This window comes from Rattus norvegicus, chromosome 6 (genome assembly GCF_036323735.1).
Source record: "Rattus norvegicus strain BN/NHsdMcwi chromosome 6, GRCr8, whole genome shotgun sequence".
Classification (NCBI taxonomy): Eukaryota; Metazoa; Chordata; class Mammalia; order Rodentia; family Muridae; genus Rattus; species Rattus norvegicus.
The window spans coordinates 20,285,621-20,307,616 of NC_086024.1; the positions used below are offsets into that span (position 1 = coordinate 20,285,621).

At 43.3% G+C, this 21,996-nt stretch overlaps 2 protein-coding genes across 3 annotated transcripts in view; one reads left to right on the top strand and one right to left on the bottom strand.

The window, feature by feature from the left end:
- The first annotated feature begins 496 nt into the window (after window positions 1-496).
- The window catches only part of Sos1 (SOS Ras/Rac guanine nucleotide exchange factor 1), a 77,234-nt gene continuing 55,734 nt past the window's right edge, over window positions 497-21,996 (top strand). The window contains exons 1-2 of the mRNA NM_001100716.1: window positions 497-596; window positions 17,657-17,782. Of these exons, the coding sequence (NP_001094186.1) occupies window positions 510-596; window positions 17,657-17,782 (213 nt within the window). The 5' untranslated portion in view covers window positions 497-509. The remainder of the gene's footprint in view (window positions 597-17,656; window positions 17,783-21,996) is intronic.
- Arhgef33 (Rho guanine nucleotide exchange factor 33) overlaps window positions 18,111-21,996 on the bottom strand; it is a 166,238-nt gene continuing 162,352 nt past the window's right edge. For both annotated transcript variants that reach the window (XR_010052185.1, XR_010052186.1), the window contains exon 19: window positions 18,111-18,169. The gene's annotated coding sequence lies outside the window, so the exon portion shown is untranslated. The remainder of the gene's footprint in view (window positions 18,170-21,996) is intronic.

The window sequence follows — 21,996 nt, forward strand, 5'->3', positions numbered from 1 at the left end:
AGCTCCAGCGCTACACCGGCGGCGGCGGCAGCGGCAGCAGCAGCGACGACGGCCGAGCGGCCGGATTCCCCGGCAGCGACCTCGGGCCCTTCTCCTTCCTCACCCGATCCCGGTCCCGGCCCGCCCCGCTCTGGGCCTCTCGCTTGAGTTCCCCGCCCGCGAGCGGGCGCCACCGGCCCGAGCGTCCCTCCACGCGCCGTCTCTCGGAGGGCCAGGCCGTGCGGGGGAGCTCAGCCCCGGCGGAGGGCGGCCCGGGGCGGAGCGGGGGGCCTGCCCCGGGGCGGTGGTGCGGGATGCCGCCGCCGCCACCGCCGGGCTGCGTTGCCTCTCGACGAGCGGCGCGCGTGTCCGGTGGGTGCCCGGCCGCGGGCCTCGCCCCCCAGACTCCTCGCCAGCGCTAGCCGGGCCGCGCGGCGCCCCGAGGGGGCCGGGCTGTGCGCGGGCTGCGGCCCTTCTCCGCGCCGCGAGCCGCCGCCCCTCCGTCCGTCCCGAGGCGCCCCGCAGGCACCATGCAGGCGCAGCAGCTGCCCTACGAGTTTTTCAGCGAGGAGAACGCGCCCAAGTGGCGGGGGCTGCTGGTGCCTGCGCTGAAAAAGGTAGGGGCGCGGAACCCGCTTCCCGGCCCCAGTCCGCTCGGGGCCGGGTGAGGGCGGGGAGGCGGGGCGCCACCGCGGTCTTTCTTCCCGGTCTCGGGTCTCGGGGAGGTCTGCTCAGGCTGTGAGGTTCCCCGCGTCCGCTGCTCCAGCTGTTGACACTCGCCCGGGGTGCGTGGGAAGGCCGCACACAGTCGGGGAGGGTTGGTCTGGATCATCCAAGCACCGAGGCGAGGGTTGGAGGAGCCTCGGTTTTCCGTGGAGGTCAAAGAAGGCCATTGCCTACCTTCTCGATCTTACCGAGCTGCGGTCAGTCTCTCGTTTTAGGAGTCCAGGGCTCTCACTGGCTCGAAAGTGCCCTGGCCACAGTGCTTGCCTAAGTAATTGCGAGGTTGCCTGCCAGTAAGAACATGGCCTGCTTGGTTTTGCTCGTCCTCAGTCATAACTCCCCGTTCTCTTGACACCCTCCCCCCTCCCATTACAGGAGTGATGCACATGCCACTGTATTCAGATTGGTTCTTTTGAAGTAGCTGAGAATCTTCGAACCTCGTTTGGTTTGGTGTTTTGCATCTTTAGTCTTTGTGTCTTTGAGTTTGCCAGAGGTTGAAGTAAATTATTTGGAAATTATTTGCTACATTTTAAAAGCTTCTAAAGCAACTGTCTGGTTTGGCATTTTGAATTTATGTTTGCCAGTAGTTATCCGTGGCTGTTGATACATTTCGAAAGCTTCTAAAGCAACGCTTGTACCAAGACATCTGAAACAGGTGTGTTTGAATGGATTTTTAAAACCAGATTGGTTTTTGTTTTTATTTGCCTTACCTGTAGAGATTGTTTTACTCTTCCAGGAGTTTTAATCTCGATTTCTTGTTGCTCAGATGATTTTCATGCTCTCTTTGCTAAAATACAGTTTTGTTACTACTGAGTATTGAGTACAGAGTTTGCTGTACCATGCAGAGCTTTTCTATAACCAGAAAGTGTTTTCATACTCCACAGAGGCCAGCACCTTTTAGTTTCTCCTTTGCACTGTTCTCCCCTTCCCCTCTTGGTATCTTATGCTGGAAAACTGTTTGCTTTTTTGGGAGACTTTGCTTTTATTTTTCAGACTTGGGTTACTGGTTTTTATCCTCAAATGTCTTACAAATCTCTAGGTTTTCTAAGGAAATCAAAGAGGTCACCTCGTTGTGCATACTTTGTTCATTAGAGATCCCATGAGGCTTCAGTCCATTTTTACCTTGGCTTTACCTGCACACTTGCCTGCTTAGTTTGTAGAATTGGAGAAGTATGCCTCATGACGCTAGAAGTTTGGTATCTTGACAGGACAAGATGAGACAGAAAAATTGATTTATATGTACAAAAGCTCTCACAGAACATTACCAGTTTGAGGTATTCGGCTTAAAAGCAGGTAGCTCCTATTCTAAGGAGACCTCCACAATATCACTTGAGGATCCTTTGGAGTGGTAGGAAGAGCATTGTAGAAGTTGGCAGACTACTGTAACCTGCCTCATGGGTGGCCCTCGCAGAAACCTATTTTGTGTGGCTGGCATTCTGGGTCTTTTTGTTCGTTGTTTTGTTTTTCATTTTATGTAATCAGTTGCCAGTATCTTAAGATGAGAAATGTCGGGGTTGGGGATTTAGCTCAGTGGTAGGGCGCTTGCCTAGCAAGCACAAGGCCCTGGGTTCGGTCCCCAGCTCTGAAAAAAAAAAAAAAAAGATGAGAAATGTCACATACAATCTGAGTTCTTATTTTTTTCTTGAATTAGAGATGGACTTGCCATACATTTTCACCATCAGAAAACTGCTGGAGTTGTGAGTGACTGCCTTCTGTGGAAAGGGTTTTGTCCCCAGTTCACCATAGTGTGGCTTGTGTTCTATAGCTTCGCGGTTGGCTGGCTTTCCGCTTGAAGCAGAGCCGTCCCTGCAGAAGTGAGATGAAGAGGGAGTTTACAGGGTCCCTAATGCATGAGGTTCTCCTCATTCACATTCCCACCTGCAATGCTCTTAGGACACCCAAGACAAGGCTGGATATATTTCTCATATTCAGAATATGCTCTTGTAGCTTAAAACTTGAATATTGTATGTGTGTTGGACTTTTCATGAAGATGCGTCCTTGGACATTTTGTGTGGGTGTGTCCTTATCCTGAAATCTTCAGACTTTAAACTGCTTGTATAATGCCCACCAGTGTGTTTTCTTAGCTGAAGCTTTTTGGACAGTCTGCTCATTTGATCTGGCCTACTACTACTCAGCCTCAGAGATTCTTCTCAGGCGCTCAGGGTTGCGTTGGATAGTGCTCCATTGTTTCTTCCTAGTGTCCTATCCTAATTTACTTGTCCATATTCATGTTAGCTACCCTATGGGACTTCTACACCGGTGCTGTACCTGACACCTGTTAGGACTCATTTTGAACAAGTGTCTTTGTCTGTTACTTTGAGTTTGCCAGAGGTTAAAAGTAAATTATTTAGAAATGTTGCTACATTTTTTTAAAGCTTCTAAAGCAACATTGTAACTTAGTAAATCTTCAACTCTTTCCTCCTCCTTTTGGTTTGGGATTTTGAATTTCTAGCCATTATATGTTACTTTTAGTTTGCCAGTGGATAAAGTTATTTGGAAATGTTGCCAAGTGTGTAAGGGGATACTCATAATAAAACTGACCCCCACCACCAGTTTCTAACTTCTTGGTTAATGGCTTTAAACTTGTATTTGACTGGTTCAAAACTGAAGCCTAGGACTCCTGTCTGTGTACTGCTGCCTGCCTTCAAGCAAAACCTTACACTTATCAACCTCTAACATGCTCTTGTACTCTACTCTTCTAACTGCTTAGAGTTTCCTCTCCAAGGTTACTGTGGTAGCCTCTCAGTTGAGTTCCTTACCCCCAGTCCACTTGCCTTTACATATTTCAGAAGTTATATAGTACTTTTGAACGTGTTATACATTTGTTCAAAATTGTTGATGGCCTTTAAGTTAAAGCTGGGTGTTTTAGCATGGAATTTTTAAGACGGCTTTACCCTGACCTTCCTATTTGATTTCGTATCAAAATCTTTCTAGAGAGGTCTACTACTTTTCCTGAATGTATTTATTAGGCCCACAGTGTCTTCCCTCTACATTTATCACATCCCACAAATACTTGATGCTTGTCTCAGAACAAGTATTGCCCTTGGTACTAAGGATAAATGACATATTAAAAAGACCAAGTGGATGTGGTAGTGGGTATGTCTGAAGAGAGGACTTGTTCTTAAGCCAGGGCTTTTGTTTTTAGACAGTCTCATTCTACAGCCCAGACTAGTCTTGAACTTGCAGCTTAGCTGTCTTGGCTTAACTACCCTGGTCAATGAGGTGTTCTAAATAGGAAAGTAACACTTGGTTTGAAGTTTAGAAAACTCACTTAGGTCAAGAAAGGGGAAGAATGAGGCCTAAGATAAGGGAGAGAAGCAGGAAAACTCCATATGAGAGGAGGTGAGGGAGAGAGAGAAGCAGGAGACTCCGTCTGAGAGGAGGTACACATTTGGGTTAGGATGGGTGCTCTGGGAGCAGTGTTGAAAAGGCAGAACTCTCAGACCTAGCACTTCATTGTGGGACTGGAGGATATTAAGGAAGTCAGGCTTGCTTGCAGCTAGTCATCGAACTTTGGGATGGAGAGACAGGTGACGTAATGAAATGGTTTGGAACATGTTGATTTTAAAGGCCTTTTGGATTGTCTAGGCCTATTTCTCCAGTTGGCAGTCCAGTTTTGAGACCTGATGCAGCCAATCTAGAGGTCTGAGATAGAATAGATGAAGTGCATCTATAGAAAGACTTCTGTGTGAGTCAGGTTTGATGGTGCAGACCTGTTATTCCACCTACTCAGGAGACTAATACAGGAAACTTAAACATTCAAGGCCAGCTTGGACAATTTCTGTAAGAACTTGTCTCAAAAATAAAAAGTGCTAAAAGGACAGGGGATGTTGCTTACTAGTAGATTAGAGTGCACACACAGTGTGCATGAGACCTGGGTTTAGTCCCCATTATTGACAAAGGAAACATATGTGTGAATACTGTGGCAGGTCCATTCAGCTCCGCACAGCAATCTAAATGTTTGTTAGTCTATCAGGAACCAACAGGGAAGTGAGTGACTGAATTGTGATGCAGCTGTATAATGGAGTAAATGGGAATGTAGGTTACCGATCTACATATGCAATATGGCCAACCTGCTAAATAACTTGAGAGCCAAACTAAAACCAGCATGTTCTATAAACTTTCATAAAACTGTAGGGAGTACAAACTGATACACATCATTGGCTATTATAAAAACAGACTTTTAGGTTATTGTGTGACAGGCCTGTCATCACAACACATGAGAAGTGAGGGCAGAAGACCAGGAGTTAAGGTCATTCTTAGCTACAGGGTGAAAGAACGACAACAAAACCAAAAGCAGGCTTTTATGTCTGCTTATCCTGAATGTGCTAATGGTGTCTGTCATGGTGTGTAGTGCTAGCTTGGGTCAAATCTTACAACTCAGATGGATGCAGCTTAGTGTGACTGGCTGTCCATGAATACCAATTAGCCATCATCTTAGACTCTACTGCTGTTGTCACATGCCTATCCACTCTTCCCTCCCATTAACTGCTGCTTTGTTTTGAGACATCTCTCACTATGCAGTCTGGAAAACACTGTGAAGCCCAGGCTGGCGCCAGACTTGTGGCAATGGTCGTGTCTTGGCCCCTCCCCCTCCAGTGATGAGCTAACAAGTATGAGCTGCTCCGTCCAGCTTATCTGATTTCTTTAAAGACAGGGTGCCCGTCCGCCCATCCGTCCGTCCATCCATCTCTTTAAGCTGGGTCCTCTGGCTGGCCCCCCCCCCCCCAGCACCTTCCTGATGAGTTTTATAGTTGCAGGTATAAGCACACTTTATTACTAAATCCCTCGGCCTGCACCAGTAACTAGAAACCAGTAGCCTTTTTATTGTTTTAGTAGATTTATATGCAGTGGAACACAGATGCTAGTTCTAGTGCTTAGAGAATGTCCACTATCAAAGTCTCTACTGAGGAACAGACCATTGCCTTCATGCCCTCTCTCTTTGCAGAGGTAGCCACTGTTGTAACCTTTCACCGCCCCACATAGGTTAATCTTATCTGTTCTGGAATATCATGTAAATAGATTCAAGTAGTGTGTATATTTTTAGTGAAGCACTTGAGAGTATGCTCTAAGAATTCAGTCCTTTTTTCCATCATGTGACTGTCACAGCTTGTTTATCCTGGTGGATGGATATCTAATGCCTTACATATGGAGCCATTGTCAAATAAATAAATAAATAATAATAATAATAATAAGCTGCCATAACTGTCCTTTCATAAATTTAAAAATTGTACTTATGTATTTGTGCATGTATGCACATGCGTGCACGGATGTGGAGGTCAGAAGACAACTTGCAAGACTCTGTTCTTTCATTCTGCCATGTGGGTCCCTCAGATCAAACGCTGGCATGGTGGCGGGTGAACCATTAGGCTCAAATGGTCTTGTTCTTGAGACAGTGTCTCATGTAAAAGGGTTGGCCCTAAACTCCTGATGCTCCTGCTTTTGTCTCCTAAATGTTGGGGTTCACACTCAGCTTCCATGGTTCTTATGGGCGTCTGTTTATAAAACCTTTTATTACTTGTACACAAATACCAAGAGCCATTACTTACAGGTTAGAAATCTGTTTATGAGAAAGAAACTGCTAGGCCTTTCCCCAAGACGGTCGCACCGCTTAGAGTCTCTCCAGGGATACTGTTTGATATTACTAGTCTTCAGTTTTAGTGGTTTGAAGTGCCGTCTTATTTTAACTGAGTCTTGTATCCCCTGGTAGATAATTATATTGATCAACTTTTTATATTCTTTTTTGCAGTGTGTGTGGAGGGGAGAATGGGTGGAGACAGACACACATAGGCATTGATTCTCTTCTTCCATTGTATGGGTTTTCAGGATCAAACTGAAATGATCAGGTTTGGTAGTGGCAGTAGACACCTACCCCTCTGAGTGGTCTTGCTGGCCTCCTGCATTCTTGTTCTTATTAGTCATTCCTGTATATTCCTTTGGACAGTGTCTGCTCAACTCTTCTTTCCCATAAAACATTAAATTACTATTTTTCTTTTTAGTACTGAATTATAAGATGCCTTACATATTCTGGATAACTGTTCTTTTGATAAGTTATTTTATGATTTTATTTTATTTTTTTAGGTAAGGCCTCACGTAGCTTGTGATCATCATGGTTCTGCTTCCTGAGTTTCTACATCTGAAGTGTTTACTATCACGCTGGGTACATACATGTATTTTCTTCTAGCCTATAGTTTACAAATTTACTTGTCTAGTAGTAGTGTTTTTGACAAGTAAAGTTTTAAACATCTACCCATCTATCCATCTGTCCATCTGTTCATGGTTTCAAGTAGCCTAGGCGGGGCTTAAACTTACTATGTAGCTGAGGCTGGTTTTGAACTTCTGATCCACCTGCCTTAATGTCCCAAGTTCTGGGATTATTGGCCTATGTCAGTCACTGCATCTGCTTTGTTTTTGTGAGGTCTTATTCTGTAGCCCAAGTTGGCTTGAATTCATGGGCCGACCTTCCGCTCATAGTCTTTGTGCTTCTGCCTTCCAAGTGAGCCTAATCCAGCAGGTAGACAATCTGAAGGATCACTGCACATCCACATGGCAGCTCACAACCGTTTGTAACTCCAGGGCCACAGGCTGTGGCACCCTCACATAGAACAACAGGCAAAACAAACAAACAAAAAAAGTGTCATTGCCTTTCAGTGCTAAGGAGAATTTGCCCAGGCCTCAGGAAGTCTTTGAGTGAAAGTTAACTGTCCCAGGAATGCTGCCTCTCTGAGGAACAGAGTCGGCCTTAGTATGCTTACCCTGTCCGGTGATTGACTAGGGGGAGCTGGTTACAGGCATGGCCACTGCACAAACACAGCGGTGGGTTTCAGAGTGCAGCAGCTGGGGCCCTTAGTCAGTTCTACTGCCTGCAGTCAGATCTGAGAGGCCCATTGTTGTGGTCAACCAGGCTCTTCTCTGGCTATGAATTGCCTGATTGGGATAATTCAGTTACAGTTTTCCCCCATGTAAAGTAGGTGGTTTGGTTCCTTCAACACTTGATATTTTAGAAAAATAAAAGATACCTTGGAGTAAATAAAAACAAAAACTTAATTTTCATTAGAATTTAATGGTATATATAAATTGCTTCCTCTGACCGAATAAACTGTGTTTCCTAGTGTGACAGCTGGTTTGTGCAGTTAAATATGCAGTTAACTAAACCACAGATAGGATAGTAACTGTGACGAAAACAGTTCAGTGATGCCTAGATCCTTACTATGTAACTAACGTAGGGCAGTCTTGGATCCTGGTTCCTGAGAGGCAGACAGAAACAACGGGCAGGTGAAATTCCTCATAAATTTAATCTTGTTAAATTTCCAATGAGGTTGGAGGTGCATGGGAGAAAATAGTAAAAGGAAGGAAAGTGTTTTCAGTTTTTTTTTTTTCTTTTCTTTTTTTTTCCAGAGCTGGGGACCGAACCCAGGGCCTTGTGCTTGCTAGGCAAGCGCTCTACCACTGAGCTAAATCCCCAACCCCAGTGTTTTCAGTTTTTGAGATGTCCTCCAAATGCACAGCCAAGGGTGGCCATGAGCTCAACATTCATGCCTCACTGAAAGTGATTTAAAATTTTAGAATTATGGGCACTTAATTACTATGATGTTATTATTTTTAAAACCTATTTTATATAACATTGATTTATGCTATGCCATAGTATGTGTGCTCTGAGGTCAGCACAGTTTTCGAGAGTGTGACCAAATAGTTTCCAGGGATTTGAACACAGGGTATCTGGCTTGGCATTGGACTTTTTATTGATGAGTCATCCCCTAGGTCCTCATAGGTCACTCTAAATTAGGTATTTCTAAGCTGTAAGATGAGTTTGAGAATCTCTTTAAAAATTATATGTATATGGGCTTGTGTTTGTGGGTGTGTGCCTGTGTGTGTGTATGCATGCTTACGTGTGTGCTTCTGTGCATGTATACATGTGTGTATATACACATGTTCATGCATATGTGCTTGAGTGCACTTGTGCATGCAGGTGGGCACCACAGTTTGCAGAGCTCAGAGAACCAAGCTTGGTGATCAAGTTTGCCAGCTCCTGCGCATTGTCCCCAGATCTTCATGGGCATTCCTAGTTATGTATGCCTACATATACTGCGCACACTAGAGAAGAAGAAAAGGAAGGAAGGGATGTATATAAAAGTTATTCTGAAATTCTGAAATTTGTTGAATCTTTCTTTTTTTTTTTTTTTTTTTTTTGGTTCTTTTTTTTTCGGAGCTGGGGACCGAACCCAGGGCCTTACACTTCCTAGGCAAGCACTCTACCACTGAGCTAAATCCCCAACCCCAATTTGTTGAATCTTATGTCTTAAAACACACTGTCAGTTTAAATTTTCTTTCTTTTTTCTTTTAAAGTGTATTTTAAGGGCAAAAGAGATGACTCAGTAGTTGAGAGCACTTGTTGCTCTTGCAGAGAACCCAGATTTGGTTCTTAGTACCCATACGATAGCTCACAATCACTCCGCTCCAGTTGCAGGGATCTGATGCCCTTGTCTGACCTGCACAGACACCAGGCATGCATGTGAAGCACACACATATGCATAGCACAAATACATACGCCTGTGGGAACACTTAATTAAGCCTATGAAAATTTAAAATCCTTTTCAAAGTTGTCAGAAATGTCAGAAGTTTCAATACCTGCAAAAAGCCTTTTGTCTTGCTTTTTCTTGGATATAGTTTAAATTTGTCCACAGAATTTAAAATGACATTATCAGTGAAGTCAGAGATCTTTCACTAGAAAGTCACACATGGGACATACAGTATAGAAATAATTACACAGGGGTTGGGGAATGGCTCAGTGGGAAAAATGGGGAAAGGCCCTGGGTTCGGTCCCCAGCTCCGAAAAAAAAAAAAAAAAGAAATAATTACACAAATTAAGTGATCCCTAACTACATTTCTTTTAAGGCATTTTTATTTTTTTTCCGAGACAAGGTCTCTGTAGTCCTGGCTCTCAGTGTAGCTTACAGTCATCACTTATAATAGCACATTTGCATTCATGACTAAGTCTGTAACTTGTTTTTTTTTTTCAGACAGGCTCTCATGTAGCCCACACTGGCCTCAAATAAGTAGCTGAGGATGACCTTGAACTTTTATTTATTTATTTATTTTTTTTGGTTCTTTTTTTCCGGAGCTGGGGACCGAACCCAGGGCCTTGGGCTTCCTAGGCAAGCGCTCTACCACTGAGCTAAATCCCCAACCCCGACCTTGAACTCTTGATCCTTCTCACCTCCACCTTTGTAGTTCTGGGACAGGCGTTTGCCACCTTGCCTGTGACCATTTTAATGTGGGTTTTATCCCCATTTCATAGATTAGGGAGCATGTCTGCTCAAATTAGAGCAGTGAACTTTAAGTCATGTCTTACATTACTCAGGGGTGTAAGAATGCCCTGTATTAGTCCTTACTTACTTGTACAACAGGGCAAGTCGGGCCATCTGGTATGAGTGTTTAAAAATATGCCTTCTGTTCTAAGACTTAACAAAGCCTCTAGTTAAATTATGTTCTTTTAAAATGCATTCTTGCACAATTAAGACTTAATTTTTATTTACTTACTATTATTGTGTGTGTATTACTGGGGGAGGGGAGACCACAGCCTTATGTCTAGGGCGACTTAGTAAAGCCTCTTCCGTTGTTTTACGGTTGTGGGTTCTGGGCCTGGCTTATGCATTTGCCCAATGCCTTCCTACTGAGCCGTTTGGCCTGTGGATCTGCACTGTGCCCCTCCCACATGTGCACACAAAAGAAGTGAAATGTAATGCATTTCTTGAACTGATGCGAGACTAAAAAGTAATAGCATAACTGGGTGTGGTGACACACACCCACATGCAAAAACAGCACTCTGAACCAGTGGCAGCAGGGGCTGGAATTGAAGGCCAGTCCCAGCCATAGGAAGGCCCTGTCTTTTAAAAAGTTAATGTAAGAGCTGTGGTCTGAGGAGGGAGTGAAACCCTCCAGGTGCTTTGATCACCACTTTTCAGATTGACTTTCTAGTCCTAACAGAAGCTCGCAGCAAGCAGTGCCTTATGAATGAGAAAAATTCTAGCTCTCTGGAGGTGGATGTAGGTGGATCTCTGAGATCAAGGCTGGCCTGATCTACAAAGTGAGCCCCATCTCAGACCAGAGTCAGGGCTAAAATGGAACTTTCTGTTGTTCTTTTGTTTTTTTTCCTCCATCTTTATTAAATTGGGTATTTCTTATTTACATTTCAATTGTTATTACCTTTCCTGGTTTCCAGGCAAACATCCTCCTAACCCCTCCCCTTCTATATGAGTGTTCCCTTCCCTATCCTCCCCCCATTACCGCCCTCCCCCCAACAATCACATTCACTGGGGGTTCAGTCTTGGCAGGACCAAGGGCTTCCCCTTCTACTGGTGCTCTTACTAGGCTATTCATTGCTGCCTATGAGGTTGGAGCCCAGGGTCAGTCCATGTATAGTCTTTGGGTAGTGACTTAGTCCCTGGAAGCTCTGGTTGGTTGGCATTGTTGTTCATATGGGGTCTCGAGCCTCTTCGAGCTCTCCCAGTTCTTTCTCTGATTCCTTCAACGGGGGGTCCTATTCTCAGTTCAGTGGTTTGCTGCTGGCATTCGCCTATGTATTTGCTGTATTCGCTGTGTCTCTCAGGAGCGATCTACATCCGGCTCCTGTCGGTCTGCACTTCTTTGCTTCATCCATCTTGTCTAAATGGGTGGCTGTATATGTATGGGCCACATGTGGGGCAGTCTCTGAATGGGTGTTCCTTCTGCCTCTGTTCTAAACTTTGCCTCCCTATTCCCTGCCAAGGGTATTCTTGTTCCCCTTTTAAAGAAGGAGTGAAGCATTCTCATTTTGGTCATCCTTCTTGAGTTTCATGTGTTCTGTGCATCTAGGGTAATTCGAGTATTTGGGCTATTGTCCACTTATCAATGAGTGCATGCCATGTGTGTTTTTCTGTGATTGGGTTACCTCACTCAGGATAATATTTTCCAGTTCCATCCATTTGCCTGTGAATTTTATAAAGTCATTGTTTTTGATAGAGGAGTAATATTCCATTGTGTAGATGTACCACATTTTCTGTATCCATTCCTCTGTTGAAGGGCATCTTGTTCTATTCACTCCCTTTCACGAAAGCCTCAGGAGCATATTGTCAACACAGTCAAAGTTCTGTGTCCATCACCTAACCTGACTGGCTGAAAGTTGGGCTGGGCCATCATGATTTTCCTAGGTTTACCTCAGCAACATAAGGAAGATGTTTTGGAGTATAAAAGGAGAAATGGATTGCAGTGAAGTTTAGAAAGACCAGTACCATCTGCCCTGTGTGTGCTGTGGTCCTTCCTTTGGATTCACTGGTCTGCTGAGCCGTGTTAGGACGGAAAAGTGTGTTAGATACGAGTGTGTGTCAGGCGAGTGATCGTATGCATTTTGTATCCATAAATAAAAACACTTTTCTTTATTTTTTTTAATTTTTTTTTTTTGAGACAGAGTCATCTACATAGCCCTGGCTGTTCTAGAACTCACTGTCTAGCCCAGGCTGGCCTTGAACTCACAGAGATCCTTTGTCTCTGCCTCCCATGTGCTGGGATTAATAAGGTACGTGCCGCCATACCTAGCGATGCTTCTTTAAAACAATACAATAATATAGCATTGAATATTTGTTTATATTTCAAAAAGTCAGAATTTCCTGTTACCCTAAGAAAGATTTTACAAAGTTATAGAGCCTTTATTTAGTGTAGATGTGTGTTATTCAGTGTACACAATGTCTATATCTAAAGAGAATATGCATTCTCTACTGTGTTTAACAAATTTTGGTCATTTTAGGCAGTAAATGTTATTATATGGTAAAATCCAATCAGAATGAAAGGATAGGTTTTCTTCCAGAATTTAAATTATTGCTTCCATAAAAGTTAAAGAGAGACAATTGGCTAATTAAATTCTGACTGAAAAGCATAGTTTGATTTCACTTAAATGAAACTAAAAGAGAAAAATTGTACCAAACCACCATCCATGCCTTTGTGTGAGGTCTTTTTCTTATTTTGAAGTTTGTTTTGGTTTCATATCACTTAATATTGAAATGAAAAACAGTATTTGATTTTTAAAAACTTATGACCAAACTCACTGGAATACTTCATTAGTGCTAAAGGTTGGTGAGTGAACATGTCTGTGATTATAATTTGACTAATATTCTTTCTAAGAAGCACTATCTTATAGCTGCATACACTTTAGTTTATATTTCAATTAGCCTATCATAATTTTTTCTAAGCATCTATTTTATTATGTTTGAGGTATGGAGCAGAGAATAAAACCCAGGGCCATGTGGGTGCTAGTTAAGTATTACTGCACCTCCAGCCCCCTTGTAGGTTTTTTTTTTTCTTTTTTTTTTTTCTTTTTTTCGGAGCTGGGGACGGAACCCAGGGCCTTGCGCTTGCTAGGCAAGCGCTCTACCGCTGAGCTAAATCCCCAAACCCCCTTGTAGGTTTTTAAATAGTAAATTGGCTTTACTGTGATTAAGTACTCCTGTTGATAGACAGTTCATTCTAATTTGTTTCTATCTAGGCTGTCATTGCACAGTGTGTGCTTTCTCCTTATGCATAAGTACAAGCCAGGTTTATACTGTATCCTCTGATTATACAACTCTCCTTCCGTCTTCTGTGGCTTCCATGGACTCAGGCTGCCAGGTGCCCTCACTTGCTAAGGCACCTACAGGCCTCTTTTTGGTTGTGTTCATTAAAACAGTGTAGCTCAGGTTGGCCCTCAACCTCCACCTCCCGAGTTTTTGGAAGATACACATGTGCTGCCACATTGGGCTGGTTCTCTTCATTTTTAAAAAAGTTTAGTTTTATGTATTTTGCCTGCATAGGCCAGAAGATGGCACCAGGTCTCCTGAAGCAGAGTTATAGTTCTGGGCGCGGGACCTGGATCCTCTTCAGGTTCTAGCTGAGGAGCCCTCTCTTCAGCCCTCTCTGTCACACAAACAGTGACTGTAACTTAGTTTGTTTAAAGAATAATGAAATACAAAGATTAAAGCCATTTACCTTTTTTATTTTTGAGACAAGGTCTTAGATAACTCGGCTGGCCTGGAACTTACTATGTAGCCCAGAGTGGCCTGAACTCTTGACAGTCCTCCTGCCTTAGTTTCCTGAGTGTTGGGATTACAAGCATGAACCACCGTTCTCTAATGAGATAACATTAAAAGCTATTGCTGTCATCATCATTATGCTTTATTTTATGTGTGTGGTGTTTGCCTGCATGTATGTCTGTGCACCTTGTATGTGTTTGGTGTTGACTGAAGTCAGGAGTCAGAGCCCCTTGACTGAGTGAGTCCCTCGTGTGGGTGTCAGGGGTAGAGCTCGGCTCCTGCATTGCTGAGCCATTTCAGACTCTCTCTCTAGTTAAGCTGTCCCTAACTGCATTATACAGCACAAGCTGCTTAGCTTCACCCACTGACTGTGGGATTGCAGGCACGAATGACCGCCCAGATTTGAATTTTCTCTATTATTTTATTATTTTTGATGTTATGTTTATGTATTGGCTTCCCGCTTTTCTCTCCTTTAAAGTAGATTACACTTCCGTTGCTTGGCTGAGCATTTTCTTACTGGGCACAGTGTGTTCTGTGGTTGATTTTTTTTTTTTTTTTTAAATGTTCAGATTTGCTCAGTCGTTGCTCAGCAGGTCCAGGGCCGCCTCTGTCGTTTACATTGGGGATGAATGACGAGGGTTTTAGAGGCCTCTAAGGTGGTCAGAGGTGGGTCCAGGCCCACCTCTGTATGGTTCTGGGGTTACCTGGGTATTGAGCATCTGGTGTCTCTTTGGGAATCATTGCTTTATGGGACAGAGGGTCTCGTCTTTGTGGGAAACAAGCTATATGGAGATGACCTTGCAGCACTGAGGCAGGCATGTGTGTATCGAAGTACAAGTTGCTGTTTAGGGCACTTGTGGAGGTGCAAGCTAGGAAGGCTTTGTGCACCAAGGTGATGAGTGTTGCTTTCACAGATGTTTCCTGATTTCTTGGTGTGATAACGTTACACAGATTATCTCATGATGCCATGTTGCACTGATGTATGTGTGCAAATCAATGACCTTGATGTTGGCTTTAACTCCTCAGAGGAAGGCTGTTGGGTGTGCCTGGTCCTTGGGGACCTAGCTATCTATGTTGTACTTGCTCTGCATCCATTAGGACTATGGCTCAGACCTCAGAACCCACATTAAAACAACAAAGACCAGGCATGGCTGGGTACCTGTAACCTGCAGTGGTGAGAGACAGGCAGATCTCTAGAGCTCACAGCCCGCTAGCCTATCCAAAATGGCAAACTTCCAGTTCAAGAAGAGACATTGTCTGAGGCAGTAAAGTAACCTGTGTCCTGCCCTGCCTTCTGCATTACATGCAGTTGCACACTAGTGTGGATACATGGACATGCACATAAATAAAGGAAATAGAGCTAGGCTTTCTAAAGCCTTTTCAGCTTTTTAGAGACATTAGCTAGAAAGGACTATTAAAGATTCATTAGAATTCAACACTGTTTTCTGGCAGTTTACCCCACAGTTCCTGAGTATTCTTGGACAACTCATATATCAAACAGACAAATTCATACAAAATCTGGTAATAATAGCAAATAAAATTGTTACATAATGTGCTAGAGTTTGCTGCAGATAAAGTGAACCATCAGGATTGAAGCCAGCCAGTCCTTATTCATGAGGTCGTATCTTTTATTGAATATAGTGATTGTGTCTTACAAATGGAATTGCTGTCACATTGAGTAAAATTCCTGTTCTTGTCTGTTGAACTCAATTATGTGCTTTCATAACTGGCTCCACCTTGATTTTTAGGACAGGGTCTCTCACTAAAGTTGGAGCTCACGAATTGGCTAGATAGGTGATTCCCCTACCAATCTCACCAGAACAGGTATCACTGGTACATACCACACTTGACAGGTGCAGGGTTTTTTAAATTGATTTTTAAATGGGCTCTAGTCATTTAAACTTGGTCTCATGTTTGCATGACAAAAATTATGAGACTAAAACCCCCTCACTAGTAACTTTCAGAAAGGAACTTGGCCGATAGCCCCTTAGAAGCATTGCTCCAAGTGACTTTAGGATTCACTTCTAATAGAGTAGCCATGAGGATATAGAAAGACAGTTTGAACCATCAAGACACACAACCGAATGTACAGAAGTAAAACGTGTTCCCATAGTTTTAAAAAGGGTGATAGCATCAGGATATGTGCACACAGTGACTTTATCACAACGTACACACGTCAGTCAGAATGTATGGTGAATGGAAAGTGGACTTAATCCCTGAATCCTCAGCTCCCCATTATTTTAACTGTGTGTAGCCATTGTCTCAGTCAGGGTTTCATTGCGATGAAGAGACACCATGACCATGATAACTCTTATTAAGGAAAACATTTAACTGGGGCTGGCTACAGTCTCAGAGGTTCAGTCTATTATCATCATGGTGGGAAGCATGGCGGTGTGCAGGTAGACATGGTGCTGGAGAAGGAGCTGAGAGGTCTACATCTGGATCTAAGGCACCCAGGAGGGAACTGTGTGTTTCACATTGGGCTTGTGTGCACAGCTTGAGCATATACGACCTCAGGCTGCTGCCCCCACAGTGACAGACTTGCTCTAACAAGGCCACACCTCCTAATTGTGCCACTCCTATGGCCAAGCATTCAAACATATGGGTCTATGGGAGCCAAAGCTATTCCAATCACCCTAGTCATCTGATAAGTAGAACTTGTAAACAGGTATAGTTAGGTTGGCAGCTAATAATACTGACTGCGGTTAAAACGTGCTTTGAGCTTCCAGCTTCCAGGGCTGCTGCTTCACCGGTAAAATCACTCAAGTTCTAAATATTCTCAGGCAGTTCTGAGTTGTTAGAATATTATTTTTCTTCAAATATTTACCTTTAAAAATCATGTAAAGTGGATGTGAGTGTACTTGGGATATACATTTTTAAGAAAAATCCTCCTGAGTATGCTAGTAACATTTTCCCCACCCCAAGGCTGTCATTCCTCTCCAGACTGAAGACCTTCTGTCAGTGGGTACGTGTCTTAAAGCACATCACCTTCATCAGGAATGGCTTTTCTTGCCATAATATTTCTGACCCACAGTGAGCGATGAAAGGATACAAAACTGCTTCGCTGGTCATTAAAGTGCAAGCTTTGTAGTAGCCAACAGAAAAGTCAGGAAAAATAAAGATTATGAAATGATTGTCCATCTTCTCACTGTATAGCAGACTAAGCCCAAATCATCACAGTGGTCATGCCCCTCTCCCCGTCTGTGTGTATGTGCATGTGTGTGTGTACACATAGAGAAGTTAGAGGACAATGGTTTTGGGTGTAAGCTCTTCCTGTCCACTTTGTTGAGGCCACCACACAGGCTCTCTCTGGTTTTCCTGCTGGGCTGAGTCTCCTGGCTAGCCGGCCTGCCAGGTTCTTGGCAATTCTAATGTCTTAGACTCCCATCTGGCTATAGGAGTGCCGTGGTTACAAATGTGTAATTTGTATGTGGATCGAACTCTGGTCACTAGGCTTGTGCTTTCCATCATCTGAGCCATCTTCTCAGCCCGTCGATGTAAGGCGACTTTGTGTTCGATGTTTGTACTGTGAGTGCTTTGCATAGTACTAGATGCCGGAGATTCATGAGACTGTGAGGAAGGCAGAGTTAAATGGGATCATCCAAGGTCAGCCTCAGCCATGTAGAATGGTAAATGACTGTTCTGACTGGGTCTGGGCAGGGGTCCTCCATAAACAAGGCTTTATCACCACCTTAGCCTCCTTCTCATGCTTCCCATTTCTGTATGGCATTGCAAACCATAGTATATGCAAAAATACCAAAATTACAGTTAGGTAACTGGATCTTTAAAAGATAGAATAACATGTATGGTGTATGAGACTGGGAACTAAGGTTGTGAAACCCTGATTTGGGGGTAAAATTCAATCTATATTTGTTGGCTAGTCCAATTTTAATTATTTTCTTTTTTGTTTATAGGTTCAGGGGCAAGTTCACCCTACTCTTGAGTCTAATGAGGATGCTCTTCAGTATGTTGAAGAATTAATTTTGCAATTACTAAATATGCTATGCCAAGCTCAGCCCCGGAGTGCTTCAGATGTGGAGGTATGGCAAGTGACAGCTACTGTCCTCTATTGTCTGTCTGTATTTCTAGCCTGTAGTTTGGTTGTGGTGGCAGCGAAGGGGACAAGTGCTCTTCAACTCCTTCATTGTCTCTGTAAACTTTGACCTGGGTATGTGGTAGCTTATTTGTGTCTTGGCTGTGAAATGTTCAGATTTTACTTTACAGTTTAAATAAACAACTTCACGTTGCTACTAGACTGAGCTGATACAAACCTCTGTGTAGTCTTGGAACTCATTATGTAAACCAGGATGGCCTTGAACTCAACGGAGATCCTTGTTCATATGAGCGTACAAACAGGACAGACAAAGGTTTCAATCCCAAAACATTTCCTTTAAATTTAGAGAGTCAGAGGGCTGATAATAAAATATCTGAGGGAGAAATGTAGAAAACACTGGCATCAGAGGATGAAATTACAACTTTACTGGTAAAAGTTACAAAACAAACGTGGATATGCAGTGACAGAGCTGAAGGTTCCCAAGGTATGGATGGCATTTAAAGGGCTGAGATGCAAACACTGGTGTTGGCGCAGACTTTAGTACCAGCACTTAGAAGGTGGAGGCAAGGGCATCAGGTTTCCAGGTCAGTTTTAACTACATAGGAAGTTCAGGGCTAGCCTGGGCAACGTGAGATCTCAAAAAGCAAAACAAAAGAGAGTCTGGGAGAGTACTTTATTTATTTCTTACCTTTTAACTCCTACAAGTCACAGGACTTTAGTTGGGTGTGGAAATTTTTAAAGCAGTGGAATCTGGCATGTGGGCTATAGGCTAAGTCCTGAAGGAGATCTGGATTTCTGTTGAGGTAAATAAGTATCTAGGAACATTGGCGTGAGGGGTCTATATAGCTTATTGACAAGGTTACCCCAAGCCTTGGGTTCTATCCCCAGGGCGACCAAAGTAGGGGGTGTGTTGGGGGGGACAACAAACACCAAGTAACAGGTTTGGACGGGTTCAGAAAATACAGTGCACTGGGCAGTCCTCGCTTCTCGACCCATCTACAGTAGATTCTTCATGGTGGTTTGGCTTGGTTGTTGCTGCTGAGACAGGATGGCATCTAGCCCAGGCTGGCCTTGAACTCAACCTGCTGTACAGTCAAGAATGACCCTTGATCCACCTGCTCCATCTCCCCGTTGCTGGGATTTTAAGAGTTTCCTACCAGACCTGACTGGCTTCATTCTGTAAAGTCGGGCTTTTTATTCTTAATTTCTTTTAAATACCTGTTTATGTTGTTGTTTCACAGAGACCTTGAGTACCATGGCCTGCCTGACTCTGTATCACATTAGCAATTCCACTTGAGTTTTCTTTGATCCTAGCTATAGTCTTCCATGGTTTGGCAGGATCCAGACTGACAGGAAGGGCTCACAAATGTCACCTTGCTCAGTATGCTGATGTTGGTACAGTCTAGAAATCTGCTAATTTGCTGACATCAGATCTTCCCATGTATATCTACAGAACTATGCGTGTTTCACCTTTAATTAATATATAAAGCCATAAATTCCCACGTGCAGGATTTGGTGCTGGAGATAATTTTGCAGGAATATGTAAGAATATATCTAATGGACATACCGGTCATGTGTGTGATAAGCTTTATTATTTCTTTTTAAAGTATCTATTGTATTACATACAGTTACATGTGTCTGTACACATCTGTGTGTAGGTGCCTGCAGAGGCCAAGGGAATTAGATCTCTGTCTTGGTTAGGGTTTCTACTGCTACAGTGAAACACCATGACCAATAGCAAGTTGGGGAGGAAAGGGTGTATTTGGCTCTCACTTCCACATCCATTGTCCATCACTGATGAAGGAGCTCAGGACAGGAGCTCAGACAGGGCAGGATCCTGGAGGCAGGAGCTGATGCAGAAGCCATGGAGGGTGCTACTTTTTGGCTTGCTCTTCAGGGCAAGCTTATAGAACCAAGAACCACCAGCCCAGGGTGGCACCATCCACAATAGCCTCAGCCCTTCCCTATCAATTAATTACTAATTAAAAAAATGCCCCACAGGCTTGCCTACAGCCCAGTCTTATGGAGGCATTTTCTCAACTGAGGTTCCCTCATCTCTGACTCTAGTTTGTGTTGAATTGACAAAAAACTAGCCAGGACAATCCCCTCCATCTGAAGTTTCAGGAAGCTGTGAGTCATCTGACGTCAGTTCTGGAAGTCAAACTCAAGCCTTTTGGAAGAGCATTACTTGTCATAACCACTGAAATTTTATAATTTCAAAGTGCTATTTTATGAAATTCTATATCTTAAACAAGTCTAGGGGGTATATTTCTCTTTGCTTATGTATTTGAAAATTGACGCTCAGAAAAGAATCAACATAAATGAAGATTTAAGAAAAAAAATCAATTTTCTGGGGCTAGAGAGATGGCTCTCTGGGTCATAACATAACTTTTTAGTGCATTGATCATCCAAAAAGAAGTAGAATAGAAAAGACTAGTGTGCTTCATAAATAAGGGCAAGGTGTATTTAGGAAGCTGTTTCAGTTAAGTTTCTTTATAAGGGTATAATAGAAACTGTTGAAAATGTATCATCTAACTATTTATTTGTGTGTAAATGTAGACAGGCCACATTTGCATAAAGGGAACAACTTTTAGGAGTTTGTCTTCCACCACGTGGGCTCTGGGGATCAAGCTTTGTCGTCAGCATGGCTGCCAGTGCTCTTCCTGTGGGGCTGTCTTCACCAGCATGGAGATTTAGTATTTTTTGCTTCTCTCTCTCTCTCTCTCTCTCTCTCTCTCATTTTTTTTACATTCACATACAAAATAGTGGGTTATTTTATATTGATATTTTGTGTGTATGTGTGTATAGTACGCATGTGTGTGAGAAAGATAGAAGCCGGGAGGGAGAGGAGAGGGCAGTGTGCATACAAGTCAGAGGGTATTTTCTGGAGTCTGTTCTTTCCTTCCCTGTGGGTTTCTGAGATCAAGTGGTGACATCAGGCCCTCGGGGTTGTGCAGCTAGTGTGTGTTCTGTGCTGAGCCATCTCCTCCCTCCCTCCCTCCCTCCCTCCCTCCCTCCCTCCCTCCCTCCCTCCCTCCTCTTCTTTCTTTCTTTCTTTCTTTCTTTCTTTCTTTCTTTTCTTTTCTTTTCTTTTCTTTTCTTTTCTTTTCTTTCTTTTGTTGTTTAAAACAGGGTTTCTTTGTGTAGCCCTGGCTGTTCTGGAACTCTCTGTAGATCAAGCTGGCTTTGAACTCAAGAGCTCTGCCTGCTTCTGCCTCCTGAGTGCTGGGATTAAAGGCATGTGCCACCACTGTCCAGCTGCTGCTGTATGTAATTCCTGTGGCTTCTAATTAAATTAGACTTGTGATTTAGTTAAAACATGAAATTTTAAGTATTGGTACCTGAACAGCTGTGAACATAGAATGCAGAGAGATTAGATTAGTGCATATAAGTCTTCCCCCAGGATGTGCTAAGTGCATCCGCACCTTTCTCACACCTAGCCCTAGGGTCTCTGTGGCAGTGCATTTACTGATACAACTTTCATTCAGGTTTGTATTTAAGGGGCAATGCTCAACTCATCTAATTGTACACACAAGCTGGGAATTTGTTAAAGGTTTTACAATAGCGACCTCTACTGGCTCTGAGGTATGTGCAGCTGGATTTTAAACATTTGAAGGGAGCTAATAGTGAACTATGTTAAAGTAGGGAATTTAGCTATTGTAGTGGCTCATTCTTTAACTGAATAGCTTCTGGATGTTAGAATTGGAGTAGTCTGCTAAAGGGGGATCTCTGTGCATCCGTCTTTAAAGACAGGCCCACTGTGTTAAAGCACAAGCTAGCAGTACAGCGTGCCGAGGCGCATAACCTGGAGACAGTTTCAAGGATGAGCACTCTCACTTGATGGGGAAAGGAAACAAACCTCTGAGGTTTTACTTAACTGTGCTACTTGAGTTTATAACTGGGATTTAAGTAAGAGTGAAGTAAGAGAGAATTTACTGGAGTTGGTATTTGCTTCCTTGAAACTGAGTGATGGTAACTCACCAGTGCTGCCATCCGCGGTAATAAAGGTGGGAGTCGGGATGACTTACTTGGTACTAAAACCATGTTAGTCGCTTGGTTACCCAATTAAGAAACTAACACATTGACAACCACAGGATTTTTGTTTGGAGTATAAATTATGTGAAAAGCACAACTTTGTGCATTCTTTATTTAAAGGTAAAATGTAAGTGATGAACTCTATTTGTGGCTTAGTTATTATTT